The sequence below is a fragment of the Lepisma saccharinum genome, chromosome 10 (genome assembly GCF_977018435.1).
Source record: "Lepisma saccharinum chromosome 10, izLepSacc3.1, whole genome shotgun sequence".
Taxonomy (NCBI): domain Eukaryota; kingdom Metazoa; phylum Arthropoda; class Insecta; order Zygentoma; family Lepismatidae; genus Lepisma; species Lepisma saccharinum.
Window position 1 is genome coordinate 59,342,361 of NC_139238.1, and position 16,014 is coordinate 59,358,374.

The following is a 16,014-nucleotide window of genomic DNA, read 5'->3' on the forward strand; positions in this document are numbered from 1 at the left end:
AAAGCACCAAATCATTCATTCAACATACTACATATATTAGTATTAGAGAGAGGGCCTACATATCAGCCATGATTGCAACCACACCCCATTGGCTGAGAAAAAGAAAAACATTCACTAACTTTCCCAACCTTCCATAACAATCACTTTATAACTTCACAAAACTCCAGTTTTTCTTTTTCTAGCACTGAAGATGCCACTCACTGTTGCGAAAATTTGATTTTTTCCAGTATCTGGTGCATGTTTCCAATTTCCTTTTCTACTTGTTGCACACACACACACACACACATGTATCTTGTATTTTTATCTTCAATTTGGGCACCATCTGATGTTTGTGTGTAAAATGTCTTTTCAGATAGCAAGTGCCTTATCCTCATCATCACAGATGGAATTTCATGATCTCCCTTTGTCCAACTTACTGAGGGTAGAGCCTGACTTCATAAATTGTTCAATCAAGAGTGAACCAAATGAAGAGTCAACCGAAAACACTTGGCAGCCAGCATCATCATCAGTAGTTATTAAATCTGAACCAAACGAGGAACAAATTAAAGTAGAAGAGCCAGGGGATGTTGTTGATAGCTCCTTTCACATATACTTGAACTCGGGTGCTGGGATAAATGAATTTTTACAGGACGATAGTAAATATTTGGATACAAGTGATGACGTTGCACAGTTTTGTGCTGTTTCATGCAAAAGTGATGAGAGTGACAAAGTTAATGTAGAGCATGAAGATGTGGAGAGTGAACTCGCAATTGAAGATGAATGTCCATCTGGAGAGACAGAAAGGTGAGTGCATGAAGTATTTTCAAATTCATGAAACCAAGTACTACAACACTTTGTTCATGCTTCCTCAAAATTTCCTCAGCTTGAATATTTAGTCCTATTCAGAATTGCTTCTTGTGTATGGGCAGAGGCATGGTTTTTCCAATGTAGCAATTAATCACTAAAGCATGGATTTCATGTCTCCCATATTTAAGAACAAAATATGGTTTCTTTATGAATATTTTTACATATGAACATTTTCTGTTGTTTTTGATTGATTCATTTGGTTTATTTTACATCACTTCTCTGCCACTTTTGGCTAATGATGAAGATGTGTAATGATAGAATGAAATTGATGAAGGCACACTCACAAATAACATCCATGCTCCATCAGGTATTTGAACCTGGGATCCCTGGCACCGTTGCATTCTGTACTAACCATTCCACCACGATGTCGGCCTCAACAGAGATGTGTTGTAGCAATGTAATGAGTTATCTATTATATGTGGTAATTTGGATTATTGTTCTTGCGTTAGTGACCTTGATCTCGCAGTAATTCTTATGATGGTGGTGTTATCATTTGTGCAGGTGAATACCATTCAGTAGAGTGACTGAGGTTGTGATAGTACAGGGTGGTGCATATTGTGTCTACAAATATGAGTTGACAACCCTGTCGGAACGAAGGTGTGCATGCAGAGAAGTATCCCATACTTAAGCAGATGCAAGTTTGGCAATCAGTCTTCCATGGAACATTGGCCAGTTCAGACACAAATCATGGCAATGGAGGTGTTCATCTGAATGGGTTCCATTCAGGAGAGACAGTAGGCACTGCATTGAGAAACATAAGGATGGCAGAGAATAAATCTCCTCCAACCTGGAGACTTCTGTTTTTGCTCTCTGCCATTGGGTCTCTATTGTCTGATCCATTGTATCATGTTGTAACACACTGGCACAGGTTGATGGTGACCATCATTGAATCATCATCACAGTGCCTGCTGCTTCTACTGGATGGAACCCATTCGGATGAACACCTCCACTGCCACGATTCATGTCTGATCTGGCCAATGTTTCATAGCAAACTGATTACCAGACTTGATAACTTGCATCTTCTCTGCATGTGCACCTGCATTTTGACGGGTTGCAAAATGATATTGGTAGATCCAATGTGCACCACTATGTACTTTCATGTTACTTGGTACTATATACAATATCTGCCACCCTGTACTTTTATGTTACTTAGCAATTTTAGATTCAATTATGTTAGAAGTTACATGCATTGTTTTGGCTTCATGCATGCTCATATAATGATATTTTGTTTAAAATAAATGTGATAGTGCCAAATACACTGAATTGGGCAAATGCTTGTCACATGGACGCTGGCACATATTCTTGAATATCCTTCAGCATATCACTGAAAGATACCCTTCTTACAGATTATTTTTTTTTTCCTGTTTGGGAGTGTTATGTTTCATACTGACCATAATTTTGCTTTATTTTGGACTAGGTGTGTTAGGTTTGATTAATTTTGAATTTTTGTTAGGTTAGTAATATTTGGTTTTGTGCTATTTGCATTTACACTACTTTTTCACTTTTGAGTGTGTAGATCCAGGTTTTGGGGGGGGGAAATGTTGAAAATATTCGGAAATACATTTCTCCTGTGTGGGTCACATTTTGGACCAAATGTTTCTGTTGATTGTGGTTTGCGTAGGCGTAGCTAGAACTTTATATTTGGGTGTGCACCAAGAAAAAAAATGAGGTCTTGTACCTTTTTAATAGCATATTTTGCAACACCATCACTTGGCTCTTTAACTGCACTGATTAAAGGAATATAAATTCACTAAATGACAGTGTTGAAAATTTCTGAATATATGTAGTAGAAAAATATCAAATTGCATAGAAATTACACACACACAAAATGTTCATACATGTTACAAACAAATACATCAAAATACACGTTATCTATAACAAGAGACGTCTGTCAAAAGGTACAATGTTCTTAAACTCATCAATAACTTCATTTACATCAATAGACAAAGCTTTTTCTTGTTCCACAAACAGCAAGAGCAGGGCTTCCAATCTAACCTGCTTCTGAGTTGCTGTTAATTTAGTTTTAACTTGGGTAAGCTTGGAGAAAGCTCTCTATCTCACACGTGCAGCTTGTGCCAGGTATTGAAGAAAGGCGCTGCAGTAGAGAGTAGAATGCAGTAAGTATCTTCTTTCTCCAATGACATCAAAAAATCGAAAAACTACAGACACTCGTTTCATCAGCGATAATGCACACGTTGGTAGCAAGTAATGACATTTTCAACTTCTTACAAACTGCCGCTTATTTTCTCTCTTATTGAAATATCTGTCTTTAATTCTCTTTGATAAAACAGCCCATTAGGGTGTGCCTAGGCACACCCGGCACACCCCTTAGCTACGCCTATGGTGGTTTGTGTACCTTGAAGCAAATGTTAGGTCACAAAATACATCAAAATCTATTGGTCTAAAAGTATTCAACGTTATATTCTGTTGTATACACTTTGTCACTGGCCCTAAGTTGTTTCCCAAGATTGTAAGATTAAAGGAACGTGTCAACTGCTGCTAAGATATAGCAAATAGGAACAAAATTGTGCAGAGATTCAGCATTCCATTTTAGCTTCTACTGCAAACGCCTCAATTTTGTCAACAACAACCTTGGAAGTGATACTTCTATTAGCTTTTAAGCTTCTAGGTTAGTGTTTGCAAAACTTTTTGATCCAAATAAATATATACGTTCTAAACATGTCAAACAGTGTTTTAATAAACAGCAAATTTGTTTTGAATTAATAAAACACAAGAAAACTTATTTCATGAGCAGATTGTTTCATGAGGAACCTTGCTATCATGAAATTAAGGACTCTTTGTAGTTGTACAGTTTGGTCGAGAAGTAACTAGACATTGAAAATTTTCTGTAGTTTCTGCAACCTGAATGAAACTTTCTGCACAAATGCATTGGGGAATAGGATTATGTTTGTGCATATGAATTTCACAATACAATGATATTTTGCTATCTTTTCAGTAAGATGACTAACCACTTGACTGCCCAAGAGCAAGTGCAGATTCCGGCATGCTATGAGACATGGAATTCAGTGATTGCTGTTCAGAGGTTGTGGCGTACAGTGAAGGGTAGAAATTCAACTATCCGGCCAGAGACAAGAACTCTCTTATGACCACAGGCTCGGTTGCATAGTAATTACTGAATTCCATTCCTCGTATCTTGCCAGGATCTGCACTCCCTCCTGAGCGGTCAATTGGTTAGTCATCTTAACTGACATTATAACAAAACATCATCATATTTTGAAATTTGTATGCACATATGTAATATGTACAGAAAGTTTCATTCAGATTGCTTAAATACAGGGTGATTCTTTATGTAGTTTACAACTTCAATAAATTATAATTATTTATTGGAACCACATACAGACTTGGTTTATATGTCATTATGCAGCAAAACACTTCAAGTTTTGACTCACGTAGTATGTAGTTGTGGAGTTGATCACATGCAGCACCACCGGTCTATCGTTGAAAATGGCAACTTTCACTGGTGCCGAAAGAGCTAAGTCCGTGTTCTGGTTCGAAGAAACCAAGTCAGGAACGAGTGTACAGCAAAAGTTTCGCACAGAATACGGCAAGGACCCGCCCAGCAGACATGGCACCAGACATTTATCGAAACAGGTTGTTCTGTGTGACACACAAAGGCTCCAGGGCGTTCACCCGTGGCTGACGATGTGGTGGAAGCTGTTAGGGAGAGTTTTGTCGGCAGTCTCCAGATTACAGTCCACTCGACTTTTTTTGTGGGGGTTTGTGAAAGATAGGGTGTACACCCCTCCCCTATCTCATAATCTTCATGAACTTCAAGATTGCATCACAACAGCCATCGCTAATGTTACCCCTGAAATGCTGGTTAATGTTTGGCGGGAAATTGACTTTCGTTGGGATGTGTCCAGGATGACCAATGGTGCACACATTGAACCATAACAGATTTCTAATAAAAAACTTGAAGTGTTTTGCTGCATAATGACATATAAACCAAGTCTGTATGTGGTTCCAATAAATAATTATAAATTATTGAAGTTGTAAACTACATAAAGAATCACCCTGTATTATAAAAACTATATCAAATTTTCATTGCCTAGTTATTTCTCACCCACTATGTAGTTGTATCATCCATATGTTGAAATGCTTATTTATGTTATTTGAAAATCTCTCATGTAGGCATATTTGGCATAGTCTACATCATTTCCCAGTTGCAATGACCCACTAGTTTCCCACAGTGACTACACCATGCTTGAAAGCATTACATTTTATTGATTGATTTGGTGTTTTAAGTCCATTTTGTGCACAGTAAGGGTAATCGGGAGTGGACCTACAGTTTAAAGTGGGATCCGAACCACTTGTGCCTCCTCTGGGTATCGAACCTGGGACTCCTTGATTACAAGGCAACAATGCTACCACTGCACCGTCGGGGAGGCCCACATATTACATATTATTCTAAATGCAAGAAAATACATTGACTATGTACGTATGTTAGTATGAGGAACGAAAGGTTGTGATTGTTTGGTATCTATATATGGCTGCCACCAATTTCCTCAAAATTGATAGGTTTTATTAGATAGGTTTTATTATTATTTCCATGCTCAATGCAATATTATTTCATGTATATTTGTCCTGACTGGCTGGTGTAGACTTATTCACTCCCATTATTAATATTAACCAAATAATCTCAGTCTATTAGTCCCTTTGCCATATATTACCTGTATTACAAACATAAAATAAAAAGCACAAAAATGTTTGCAGTTTGAAACACTGAACAGGATCTCCTCCACCTGGAATGAATTGTCCACATTGCAAATTTCTTACAATTGTAGGTGAGATATCATTAAAGATATCTTGCACAATACTGGAAAATTCTGTACATTACGCCTTTTCCTTGATCTGTGGTTAAAAATGGTTCAGAACTCTGGCACAAGTTCGTTTCTACCGAGATGAATATGTTTTACAGAGTTTCTGCTTAGTAATCTCACGGAACAGTTTGGTTAGTCACCTTGTTATAGTATTTCATCAAGAATGAAACATCGTATGTTCAAATCCTACCTTCTCCTGTTTATTTTTTCTTGTTATTTACCAAGTACGAAATGTTGTGATAATATTTGATATGGTCAATAAATAATCGGAATGAATACGGACTTACCTTTTAATACTGGTTGGCATACTCCCCTGCGTTGTTGAGGCAGGCATCCCACCGCTTCACCAGATGTTTGATGTCCCTGTGGCTGCTGTGACCACCAATGGAAGACCGCCTCCTGCAGTTGTGCATCCGAGGCAAAGTGGATTCCACGTAGGGTGCCTTTCAGTGGGCTAAACACACTAAAGTCACACGGGGATAGGTCAGGGCTGTAGGGGGGATAATCTAAGCATTCCCAACCCATTTGTGTGATTCTGTCCATAGTGTGTCCAGCAACGTGGGGACGTTCATTGTCTTGCAGTAGGATGACACCTTATGACAAGATGCCTGATTGTAGGTCTCACTTCGTTTCGCAAGATGTAAGAGTACAGAGCAGCGTTCATTTTCTCACCGTGCTGGAGGAAGCGACAGAGAAGTGGACCACGATGATCAAAGAAAAACATGAACATCATCTTGTGAACAAAGCCAACTTGTCTGCTTTTCTTGGGTTGTGGGGATGAGGAGCATTTCCACTCCTTGCTGTCACATTTATTCTTTGGCATATACCGGCTGAGCAAGATCACGTCCATTGCCACAATGCGCTTCAGGGAAACCCTCGCCATCTGTCGAGTACCGCAGGAGATGCGTGAGACTATTCCCCATCTGTGTAGCTTTTTGCTCCTCTGTGAGCATTTTTGGCACCCAGGCTGCACACACCTTCCAGTATGGAAGGTTCATGAACAATAGTGTATGCTGTACCATGACTAATGCAGAGTTCGGTTGCAATCTGGTTCAGTCTAATCCTCCAACACTCCCGTATGAAGTCATCAACGGCAGAAATGGACTCATCCGTAATGGCACATTTAGGGTGCCCAGTATGTGTTGCATCAGACACTGTTGTGTGTCCTTCTCGAAACAGACTCATACACTTGTGTTCGGGACATGCACTCACCACCATACACAGCAGTCATAAGCTCGTAAATGTTCCCTGGTGTGTTGCCCTCTGCCGTCAAAAACTGTATCATGGATCGCTGAGCCTCCTTTGTGGCACCTGACACTGTGAACGCCATGACTGACTGGCACCTTGGAGGTAAATTGCATATACACAACCTACCTTCCCTGCCAGTGCTACCACTAGCGATGTGGTCTGGAACTCATCTCGCAGACATGTGACGTACTCCAGCCTGGCCTACATATCCCGTAAGTTTCATCGCTCTGTCACTTCATTTCGCTTTTTCGCGGCATTAATCTGCTTATTTCTTGACCGTACCAAATATAACATAAGATTATGTTAAGTCACTAATTATATATGCATTCCTCGAGAAATACTTCTGCGCAGCTTACTTGATTTTTCTCTGATACAGGATTTTAGGCCAGACAATTATTTTTTATTCAGCTGTCATAAATTATGTTAACACACATTAATAATTTATATTACATAAATACATATATGTTGTTAAGAGCCATTATTTTGAAATTCAAACAATGTGAGATAGATGTATTTTTGTTTGGCTTGTTTCTTTTGCATATTGAAGTAGGTCATGAGAAATGAATATTGTGCAAATTTGAAACCCTGAAATAATTTTCCCTCCCATGTAGAAAATGTTGAAGTTCAAGGTCATACCCTCCATTTTTCATGAAGAGTGAAACATGACTAATTTTGGAGTGCTGTATCAATGGAAAGAAACAACATCCCAAACTTTTGTTTTGATATACTGTTAATATAAAATGTTTGCTTATATACATTGAATTGTTTTGATGGTACATTGTTGCTTTCCATTGTTATGCAGCAACAATGAGGGTCCAAAATGCATTTTTTTCCTGTTTTCTGCCCTTAATATCTTGGTTAAGCAAGAGTACCCCAAAGATTTGTTTACTGTGCATTGAAGTTCATTATTAGGACAAACTACCTGATATAGCACATTACTTGGATATTGATGCTGTTAGCAGATACAACCCTTTGAATACTTAAAGGATTCTAAACCGAAACTTTATAATTAAGATTATCTCAAAACAGCATTAAGCAAAAAAAAAAAAAATAAACGAAGTATGCCATTGTGTAGCTGAATATATGTACTAACACATGAAAAAAAAATATGGGCCCCTTCCTATTTTTTGAAAAAAAAAATAATGTTGAGAAATGTAAATTATCACAATTCCTCCCCTATCAGAATGTGGGAGAGCCCTTTCTCCTTCCTTTTTTGTTCCAAATGGTACAGTCTGTGTCTTGAGAAGTTGTGGGACAGTTTTAATTTTTCTTCCTTTTGTGGATAGTGTAGTGATAAAGTTGCCTCCTTGTAACCAAGTGTTTCCAGGTTTGATGTAAGGTTGAGGTACAAGTTGTTCAGATCTCACTTTAAACTGCAAGTACCCAGTCCTGATTAGCCTTCCTGTGCATAAAGTGGGCTTAAAAGAAAACTCTACCAAACTCTATACAGGGTGATTCAGAATTCCTATTACACACTTCTAGGGGTTGTAGAGGGGACTTAGTAAATAAAGTTTTGAGAAGGAACCCATGTCCGAAAACGGACCATTTTGGTACTACACAGATGACAAGATCACATAATTTCACATCTCCCGCTTCACGGTAGGTAACCCACATTGACAGAGGGTGACGTCTTCAGTCACCTGATGTCATGTGTGCTGCTTCCAACGTCCTCTGTTTACAATCTGGTGTGCTTCGACCTTCACGTCAGTTGCTATTCAGTCGTGGCTGCAGACAGTTCGCTGTTTACAATCCTGTGTGCTTTGACCTTCACGTCAGTTGCTATTTAGTCGTTGTGGAAGGCACTACAGTATGGTTGAATCCACGTTGTGTAGAACACCAACATGTTGTTAATTTACGGCGAAGCTGGACGTAATGGTAGAGCTGCGCAACGTCTGTATGCAGAGTGGAAGATGTGAAATTATGTGATCTTGTCATCTGTGTAGTACCAAAACGGCACGTTTTCAGACATGGTTTCCTTATCAAAACTTGATCTACTAAGTCCGCTCTACAACCTCTAGAAGTGTGTAATAGGAATTCTGAATCACCTTGTATAAAGTGACATACCAAGGACTTTCAAAAGGGGTTGGATGCTATACATTATTTTAGTAGCCAGCCATGTTTTATCAATTTTTTCCTGTCTTTTAAAGTCTTTTTACTGGGCTAAATGGTGGGTTATGATCCAAAGAAGACAAAAATTTCTTGTAAAAGTCTGTTCTTGTAGCACTATGCTGTGTGTGCAAGATTCCCAAAATAAACCAATTTCATTTCAGGTAGGCCTAGGAGTGGAACTTTGTGGTGGAGTGGTTACCACAGCATGCCACAATTCCAGGGGTACCAGGTTCGAATCTCGGTCTGGGGATGATTGTTCTTTGTGAGTGTTGTTTCATCAATTTCATATCATCACTCATCCTCATTGTCACTATTAGCCAAAAGTGGCAGAAAAGCAACATAAAATAACTTAATATTAAGCAATCAATCTCAAATAGACATAGGAAAAGCAGACTTAGGATATTTCTACCATCTTTAATATTGTTACTTCAAATAACCAACGTGCTTTTGTTATCATCATGGTAATTGTTTTAAAGAAATTTTAAAACATCAGACACAAATTTATATTTTTGGGTGCTTCACCATACAAGCATAGTGGGGTACTCCATATGTGGAATGACTTATGCAAAGTGTTTCAATAGATGCATAACCCATTTTTTTTATGTAACAATTAACAATTAACACACGTTGCCAAGCGCACAGGGGTAAATTTGACCCCCAGCAACTTTGGAACAGTTTCACCTTGCTTCTTTTATTCACATATTGAAGGAAGTGATCTTGACATTTTAATCAGACTGTTTTATGAAGGCACTAGTGTGCACGTCAAATCTGCATATGGCGATAGCCAATAGCAGTGCACCAATTAGGAGACTGTGACATGTACCAAATTTCCAAAGTTTTTTAAAATTATTTTCCAAAATGTGGGAACATAAGTAACATGTCGTCGGATACTAGAATTTTGAATTGATTACCTCTCAAATTTTAACCTATTTGCATCCTTAAGACCCATGCCAAAGCCCCATTTAAATAATATTGAAGACCTTTCCTTGAAAATATATATAATATATATATATATATATATATAGGATAAAAGCAAGGAGGGCCAAAAGGGCTAAGTAAAAATCAAATAAGGTAAAAGGAAACACTCACCGGACAGTAGGAAAATTCAAAATTTTCGCTAATTTATAGCATCATCGGTGTGAGAAGAAACAGAAGACAGAACCGGTTCCGTCTTCTGTTTCTTCTCACACCGATGATGCTATAAATTAGCGAAAATTTTGAATTTTCCTACTGTCCGGTGAGTGTTTCCTTTTACCTTATTTGATTTTTATATATATATATATATATATATACACACACACACATTTCTATAAACACTTAAGTAACTGTATTCTCATTTGAGTACATAATGATATCGTATGTGTGTGTATATTAAAAGACGAATCACAAATTGAGTGTAGCCAGGGGTAGCGTAGTATCGCCTCAGAAGACCAAATTTGATGGAAATTTAAGATTTTTAATTTTAAATGTGTGTCCAATACTTCCGTACATGTTGCCTGCGTCTGTTGACAACATTTCATCCTGCTAGTGCTGCCAACTAAGAACTTACTGCTTCAAAATTGCACATCTTCACTTAACATTCATAATCTCCAAACCCGAAACCCATCAAATGCTGCTCCCCATGCAGCACACAAATATCCAGAAGACATCTAATTTATATCTACTGGATATTCGTGCCAAAATTCAGGATATCGAGGAATGTCCAGTAGACATCTATTGAATATTCTCTGAACATCCATATGTCCAACCAGTGAATATCCAGGAAGGACATGTTTTGGACATCATTTTTGTGTGTTTTGGATCATTTTTAGACAAGTTTTTGACATTCTGTGCATGATTATTGGATATGTTTTGGACATTGTATGCATGACTTTTGGACATGTTTCGGATATCAATGTGACTTGGTACCCATGATTGGGGTATTATCTTGATGTTTTTTATTTCGTTGTGACATTATCCTGATATTTTTCACACGTACTTTGGATACGCAAAGAACATTGCTGGATTATATTTTTGTATATCGAAGCCCTCATCTACACATACTATAATAACAAGCAACCTTCCCCCCCTTCTCTCTCTCTTTCTCTTTATCTCTCTCACACACACACACATGCAGGCGTGGATGCCCACAAATTAACATTGTTCACTACCAGGAGCAACTATCCCCTCAGTACAGCCTTGCGTGGTGTATGAGACAAAGTCTTTTAACTCCAGGCCTTGTGCACATGTGTAACTCGCTTAGTCAAACAATACCCTATGTTCAGTGCAATTGCTTTGTGCCATGCTTGCGAGTTATGAATTGATACTGGATCACAATATTTGAGTCCTAACATAACTAAATTGACATTATCAAAGAATCCACTGGTATCAAAGCATTTACATCTATTTTTTAATAGCATGAGGACATAATACTGCATATCCCATATGCATATCCATAATGAGAAATCCTCTGGATATCCAGGAGAATCTCCTATCCTGGATATCATACTCGAGAGAAACCCTTTCTATGTCCAAAATGCTAAAAGTCATTTGGAATGATCTGTACATTGTGAATATTCCTTACAGATTTGTGCTATTGGGTCATGACTGATGGTGGTCGCAAATGATTCTAGTAACATATCTTCAGACATCTAATTATCACCCTTTGAAAATTTATTCTACAGTTAGCTCACTGAAAAGTGCATTTCTGGATAATATTAATGATGACTTCTGCCTGTTATTAATTTATCCTGGCCTCCATGATTGACATTGCACAACGATGCCAAGAGTCCTGGGTTTGAATTCTAGCCTGGGTATGGGCATATGTGAGCGTCCATTCATCATATCATCACTCATCTTCGTGATTAGCCAGAAGTGGCACAAAAGCAAAGTAAAATAAACCAAATCAATAAATGTTACTAATTTAAAGAATCTTTTGTATGGTGTAAACGAATAATGTTAAGGATAGAAAAATATATCAATGAGGCTTCATTATGCAGAAAACTGCATAAATCTCCTATACAGTTTTCATGGTACAGTCAATTAAAATTTAGGGGCGTCTATTTAATTACTCTATAAGGTATTCCACGGTACTTGAAGTTATAATCTGTGCTATGCAAATAGTATTTTTATTTGAAATAGCGTTTCATTTGTACTAAGTTTAGCATTTTGAAATGTCAAATAATTGGGTTGTAGCTACTAATCGATAATTTCCATTGTGAAATTGGTCTAAGAAAGTTTAAGACCATGTGAGATAGTAGTGCACTTTTTCTGAAATATCCTGTGATAAATTGTCTTTAATAATGTATATCTCCTTCCAGGTTATTTCTGGTATATACATTCATATCTTAGAGAGACTTATGTTTCAACTCAAAACTTCAGACCCAAATCACTTCCAATAGGATTTCTTTCTTGCAGCTCAACACTAGAGACAGCATTCTGCTCTGCGACAGAGAATAGTGGAACTAATCTGGAATCTACAAGTGAAGGAGAATCTACAAAATCTTCAAACACTGAAGGTTTTGCTATTTGGAATGATGGAAGTAACTTGCTTAATGATAAATGTGAACTTGCGGTTCACGTGCGAAATCATACTAGAACAAAATCTTTTGAGTGCTCAATGTGCAAGGAATCATTTAAGGAGGTAAAATGTCTCGCGGAATATACAGGAGTTCATAGTGGTGAAAAGTCTTTTTTGTGTTCAACCTGTATCAATCCTTTAGCATTGAAGGAAAGTTTTAAAAAGCATTGGAAAACTCATAATGTTGCAAGCAAGGAAGATCTTAGAAAACATTCCAGACTCTCTCATCCTGGAGACAAACCCTTTGTATGCTCAGTGTGTAATAATGCATTTACACTGAAGTCAAATCTTAGGAAACATTTTAGAATTCATACTGGAGAGAAGCCCTTTGTGTGTCCATCATGTAACAAATCATTTACGCGGAAGGAAGGTCTCGGAAATCATTTAATGATTCATGCTGGAGATAGGCCCCATGTGTGTTCAACATGTAAGAAATCATTTACACGGAAGGAAGGTCTTGAAAAGCATTTAATAATTCATTCTGGAGAGAGGCCCTTTGTGTGTTCAACATGTAGCAAATCATTTACACGGAAGGAATGTCTTGCAAAACATTCAATAATTCATTCTGGACATAGGCCCTATGTGTGTTCAAAATGCAGCAAATCATTTACACGGAAGGAATATCTTGGAAAACATTTAAGAATTCATTCTGGAGAGAAGCCCTATATGTGTTCAACATGTAACAAATCATTTACACAGAACGAACATCTTGAAAGGCATTTAAGAAGTCATACTGAAGAGAAGCCCCATGTGTGTTTAACATGTAACAAATCATTTACACGGAAGGAACATCTTTCAAGTCATTTAATAATTCATACTGGAGAGAAGCCCTATGTGTGTTCAACATGCAACAAATCATTTACGCGGAAGGAACATCTTGGAAAACATTTTAGAATTCATACTGGAGAGAGGCCCTTTTTGTGTTCAACATGTAAGAAGTCATTTGCACGGAAGGAGGATCTTAGACGACATTCAGAAATTCATAGAGCTTAGCATATTTTCTATTCAGCATTTAATAAATTATTTTGGGAGAATCCAATTAATTCAAGGTTTCAACCTCTTGATTGGAAGTAACACTTCAGTGCTTGATTTTCCGTGGTCAGTTGTTGATCCTGGAGTAGCCTCGGAAATCAAGGTGATTTGTGGATTGATGAAAAGGCATCTCGATAAGATGAGAAACAAACGGATTGTGAAACAACCTTCTTTACACTACAATTTTTTTTAAAATTCTTGATTTCAAAATATTTTTTGCACACTTAACTTTCCCAAGTCCAGGAGTGTGTTGATCGCGTTTTGGTTTGATTGATTGATTTGTTGTTTTAAGTTCACTTTATGCACATAAAGGCTAATTGGGACTGGACCTACAGTTTAAAGTGGTATCCGAACCACTATGTGCCTCCACTGGGTATCGAACCCGGGATCCCTTGATTACAAGGGGACGACGCTACCACTGCGCCATCGAGGAGGCTCTGATCCCATGTTGGGTGAAAGATATCAGGTCTCTCATAGCTCATGAACACAAAAATGTATTACATGAATGGATATTATACACAAAAGAACAGTTTGTACAACAACGAACTACCACCACTTGTGGCTGTGCAACACTCGCTCACACACAAACGAATACACTGAGTTCAGTCCTATCGCATGATGCATATGACCCGTACTTCACGTAGCAGTTCCACACTGCCATCTGGGGAGCAACTTTCAACATCATTTTTAAATTATAATTACATTACAGAACTGTTTCAGATGCATTTTCAGGCCATTCAACATCAGAAGACGAGGAAACTGAAGACTCCACAATAGAAGAATGTACGAGTGATGTACACTTTGAGAGAAACAAAATTCTGCTGGAAGCAAAACACCTGCCTGTTCCATTAAGAAACATAATTATGATGAAAGAACAAACAAGCACACTAGTCACATTGAGGTCAGGAATTAAAACACTTTTTTTCTTATGAATACTTACGATTTGTTGTAAGAGCACATTTTTTTTATAACATATGAAATATTTGATTTTCTTTTCACTAGATGCCTAGATCATCAGAAACACTAAAAGTGTACCTATGGTGTTAGTTAAAACCCATACTTCTGGGAAACATAATACCTGAATCCTCTTTGGCGGTAAGGCTAGCCACATACCGGATCTGACACGAAGAGTCACGACACGATGCAACATGGCGATGCATGATCAGTCACAGTGTGACACAACACACAACATGATGGGACACAAAGTGACATGACATGACGAGTCACTTTGCTTCTGACAAAACAAGACAAATATTGATTATTGTTATCAGTGATTTTTTCTGGAAGGAAAGTTTTCGGTACTCTACAAGTTGGTTTGTTGTTGTTATTTATTATTTCGTTAAAGTAAAATCCTTTTAGTTTCATTCTCACATATAAAGGTTACCGGTACAGAGTGCTGTTGCGTACCGCCTGAAAAAAAAGCACTGATTATTATTATTATTGCATCCAAATTAATGTATTTTTAATTAATTTAATATTATTTGTATATTAATATATTTGTCTTTGAATTTCTTTGCCCCATCAAGGCCCAGACACAGCGACAAATCATTATATATCATTATATATCATCAGCGATTGGATGATAGAAAAGCTTCTGCTGCTTCCACCACGTGTGAGAGAAAGTTGGCGCGAAAGCAATGTTACAAGCTACGAGAAATTAAATAAAAAGGAAAACTATAACTATTCACAAGATAAGCTGAACTTCTGTACTTAAGAATTTAATTTGAAGATATAAAAGTGTTTTACTTGCCTAAGCAGAGTCAGATAGAAAGTCGATTCCTTCCATAGATTCCTCCCCTTCACTGCTGGTGCCGCCGCTACTGCTATCAGCTGGATTGATAACAAGTCGGTCAACAATCGTGTCGCACATGTAATCTGATTCCCAGAAGCATTCCTCTTCTTTCTCCAATATGCAATACAATAAGGCGTCTGCCTTTGCCGGTCGGGTTTCTTAGCCCTGTGGTTAATCCTTAGAGGAAAGTCTGTTTTTTTAGAATTTACGGCAGAATCTACCTACACCTTAGAAACAGTATGGCCTTCATTCACCCACGTTTCATCAAGGAAATACAACTTTCGCCCCTCCCGCCTGTATTCGCGTATTTTTCTCAGGTAGTTCCGGCGCCACAACAATATGTCTTCTCGGTCAACAATAATATTTTTTCTGTTGCGTTGCACAAACTCGAAGCTGATTTCTTTCAGAAGTGTGTGGAAACTTGTTTTCTTAAGGTTCGGCAGATCCGGATCACTATTCACACTCACCAACACTTTATTTATTGTTGGCGTTTCGTTCCTCTCAAAAAAGTGATGAACCTTACGACGGATGGCACTTCTCGCAAACTCATCGCACTGAACTTGTAACACAGGCTTTTGACGTTGACG

General features: G+C 37.9%; 1 protein-coding gene across 5 annotated transcripts in view; it reads left to right on the forward strand.

Annotated features, from left to right (window-relative positions):
• LOC145993917 (uncharacterized) overlaps nt 1-15,172 on the forward strand; it is a 47,825-nt gene extending 32,653 nt beyond the window's left edge. The window contains exons 2-4 of one of the 5 annotated variants that reach the window (XR_014442306.1): nt 353-783; nt 9,206-9,306; nt 12,441-12,558. Coding sequence is in view for 4 of the 5 variants with exons in the window: in XM_083129835.1 (XP_082985961.1) it covers nt 383-783; nt 12,441-13,596 (1,557 nt within the window). In the remaining variant the exon portion in view is untranslated. Of the gene's footprint in view, nt 1-352; nt 784-9,205; nt 9,307-12,424 lie in introns of those variants that run through there. The other 4 variants (XM_083129836.1, XM_083129835.1, XM_083129838.1 and 1 more) reach the window with 4 other exon arrangements.
• The last annotated feature ends 842 nt before the right edge of the window (nt 15,173-16,014 follow it).